Source organism: Portunus trituberculatus, chromosome 46 (assembly GCF_017591435.1).
Source record: "Portunus trituberculatus isolate SZX2019 chromosome 46, ASM1759143v1, whole genome shotgun sequence".
NCBI classification, from domain to species: Eukaryota; Metazoa; Arthropoda; class Malacostraca; order Decapoda; family Portunidae; genus Portunus; species Portunus trituberculatus.
In genome coordinates, this window is record NC_059300.1 from 15005704 (window position 1) to 15008415 (window position 2712).

At 58.8% G+C, this 2712-nt stretch overlaps 1 protein-coding gene across 1 annotated transcript in view; it reads right to left on the reverse strand.

Moving 5' to 3' along the window:
• Positions 1 to 2350, reverse strand: part of LOC123520114 (nesprin-1-like) — a 346042-nt gene extending 343692 nt beyond the window's left edge. The window contains 1 exon segment of the mRNA XM_045282036.1: positions 483 to 2350. Coding sequence (XP_045137971.1) covers positions 483 to 2175 — 1693 coding nt within the window. The 5' untranslated portion in view covers positions 2176 to 2350.
• Positions 2351 to 2712: the final 362 nt, after the last annotated feature.

Here is a 2712-nt window from a genome sequence, read left to right on the forward strand (position 1 = left end):
GAGGCATAAGTGAAGGGAGGCCAACCGCCGCAGGGGTGAAGGTAATATTGAATGTAAGATAAAACATAGAACACGTGAACCTGCTCTCTGTCTCCACCCCAATGTGCAACTCAAGGCAAGACGCAGTTGTTTCACATGGAGGTTAGAGGGTCATGTGCCCATGGCTGCGTGACGACGACCTTGACCACAAACATGTCACTGTCCCCACTCTCACTGGTCCGCCAACCCTTCGCTACCACTTATCACCCAGGACCGGCAAAAAGACGTGTCTTCACGAGAGACAACCGCCGCAGAAGCCAAGTGACTCTCCGTGTCGGTAATGGCTGGAGAGCGGAAGACATCAAAACAACAACCCCTTATTTATGAAGCTAGTTATTGCAGCGTGACTGCGCCAGCCCAGACAGACAGGAGTTGAAGACCACACAATTTCAGCCGTTACCCACAGCCTCGCCCAGTGCATTAAGATGCAGCAGTGGCCTCACCTTTCATGGTGGAGATGTGCTCCTGGTAGCGGTGGGAGCGCAGCCTGAATACGCCGGGGGCGTCGTCGTTACCATCCTCATACTGGGCGGATCGTGATACCCAGGGGGGGACGCTACCCTCTAGGCTGGGGGCGTCCTCGCTGCTCGGGGTGGAGAAGAGGGAGTCCCTGGAGGCGGTGCGGGCGGTTAGGACGTACTTGGTGTAAGAAGGGTCCCGGTCGCGGATCAGGACCCTCGTGGTGTGTCGCTGTACTTCGCCGCGGGCTCCGTCACTTTCCCACTGCACGGAGCTGACGGCTTCCATGGTCAGCCCATCGTCGGAGCTCTTGGAGTCCATACTGGACTCCTTCGCACGCTCGTCTGAGTCACGTCGCTTGCTATACGTGTGTCGGGAAGACGCGCCCCCCGCGCCTGCGTGCCGATGCTCTCCCGCCGCTGACGAGGCTCGAAGCTCAGTGCGCGACTTTCCAGAGGTAACGGAGGAGTCGTCTTCTTCTACCTCAAGGATCCGTTCGACTGAAGGTGTTCTCGAGCGGTGGCGCTTCCTGGGCCCTGAAGGAGTCCTGCTACGGGCGCTATGGGAGTCTGGGGAGTCAGGAAGTGGAGACGTAGCTGCTTGTTCTGATGGCAGGTGCTCTGAGGGCTCCGGTGAGGGCGTAGAGGTGATGGTTTGCTCGGTGGTGCGGTGAACAACCACATGGCTGTACTTCTTCCGTGTGCCGCTCTCAATGCTCTCTCGCTCCTCCTCCTCGACACGTTGGTAACCTTCCTGGCCGGCACTTGCAGGGTCTTCTTCTTCAAGGTCTTTGCTGGTGGACTGAGTCTCAATGCGGGGCTCTCCGTCAGGACTATCCCACTCCATAGTGGTGTGCCTCGTGGTGGTGACAGCGGTGACAGCTCCGTCGCGGCGCTCAGCTTTCGCGATCACCTCCCTCTCCAGCACATGACGCCTGGGTGACAGGCTGCTTTCCCTACTTCCTCGCCTCTCTCCGCTAGTGGTACGGCTACGGACAGACCTGTCTCTCTCCAGGCTGGTGTCGCGGCTGGACCTTGGTACCGGGGAACAGCGTAGCTGAGGCCATTCAGGTGTCGGGGAGGCCAGTCGCTGGCGAACTTCCTGGCGGTGACGTTCCAGTCGCTGCTCGATGGTATCCGCCAGAGACGTCCTGCTGCATGTGGAAGACTCAAGGGACTCTGGTGTGGAGCCACGTTGCCCTGCGGGTTCAGAAAATGCCTTGCTTCGCCGCCGCAGCGTAACCCACTCCCGGGTAGGGGACATGTCACTGCCAGATCTCATCCTTCGCCGTTCCGCAAGGCGCCGCTCGATGTCCTCGGCCAGTGTGGATGTGTCTGGGCCCTCCACAAACTCCCATTCATCCTCACTCCGGGAGGAGGATCGCCGGGGTGTCCCTTCTATGGGCGGACTGGCGCCATCTCGGCGAGGGCGCTTCTCTTGCCCAGGCCCCTCACTCCATTCGGCGAACACTTCTTCAGCCATCTCAACTTCCGGCGATTTGGTGCCCTCCCTCGACACAGGGCGCCGCCGCTCCAGTGAGGGTGACCTGTTCTGCCCCCACCACACCTGCTCGAAGAAGGACACCTTGCTGAGAAGCGAGCGTTTGTGTTTTTCCGTGCGGCCGCGGTCATCGCCGCCCTTAGAGGCAGGCTGTTTTCCGGGGCTTTTGTCAGCCATGGCTGCACAGGCCCGTGCTCACACGACGAGCAGCCGCGTGTGGGGACCCGGCTCGCGAAAGGACGTGCACTCCTAATCACTGTCGGGGTCACACTGTGCCCTGTCGGCGCCGCCGCCACCATGTGCTGGGTGGGTCAGCCCGCCTCCCTCACCCCCAACGGGCTCCTTCACTGACATCGCCCTCTTGACGCCCCTAAAGTCTTCTTCCCGGAGCTTTCTCAACATTTACACACGCTGTTTGAACTTGAAGCAAGCAAGAGTCACTTAGTTAAGGAGAGAGGAGATAGTCTTAATACATGTCATTCCACAACAGGGCTACACATGAGCACATAAACATTATCCCCTTCAGTCACGAGCGGCGAGGTATGTAAGGCGCTGCGCTGCCACACGCACGAGGAACCGCACTCTCCGTTATCCGTGTTACAAAACCTGTGTCATTGCCAACCAGCAACACATCGAGGCATCAATGCACATCAATATGACAGTAACATACACACACTTTTTTTTTCATGAGCCTCCCTGAAATGATAATCCCTT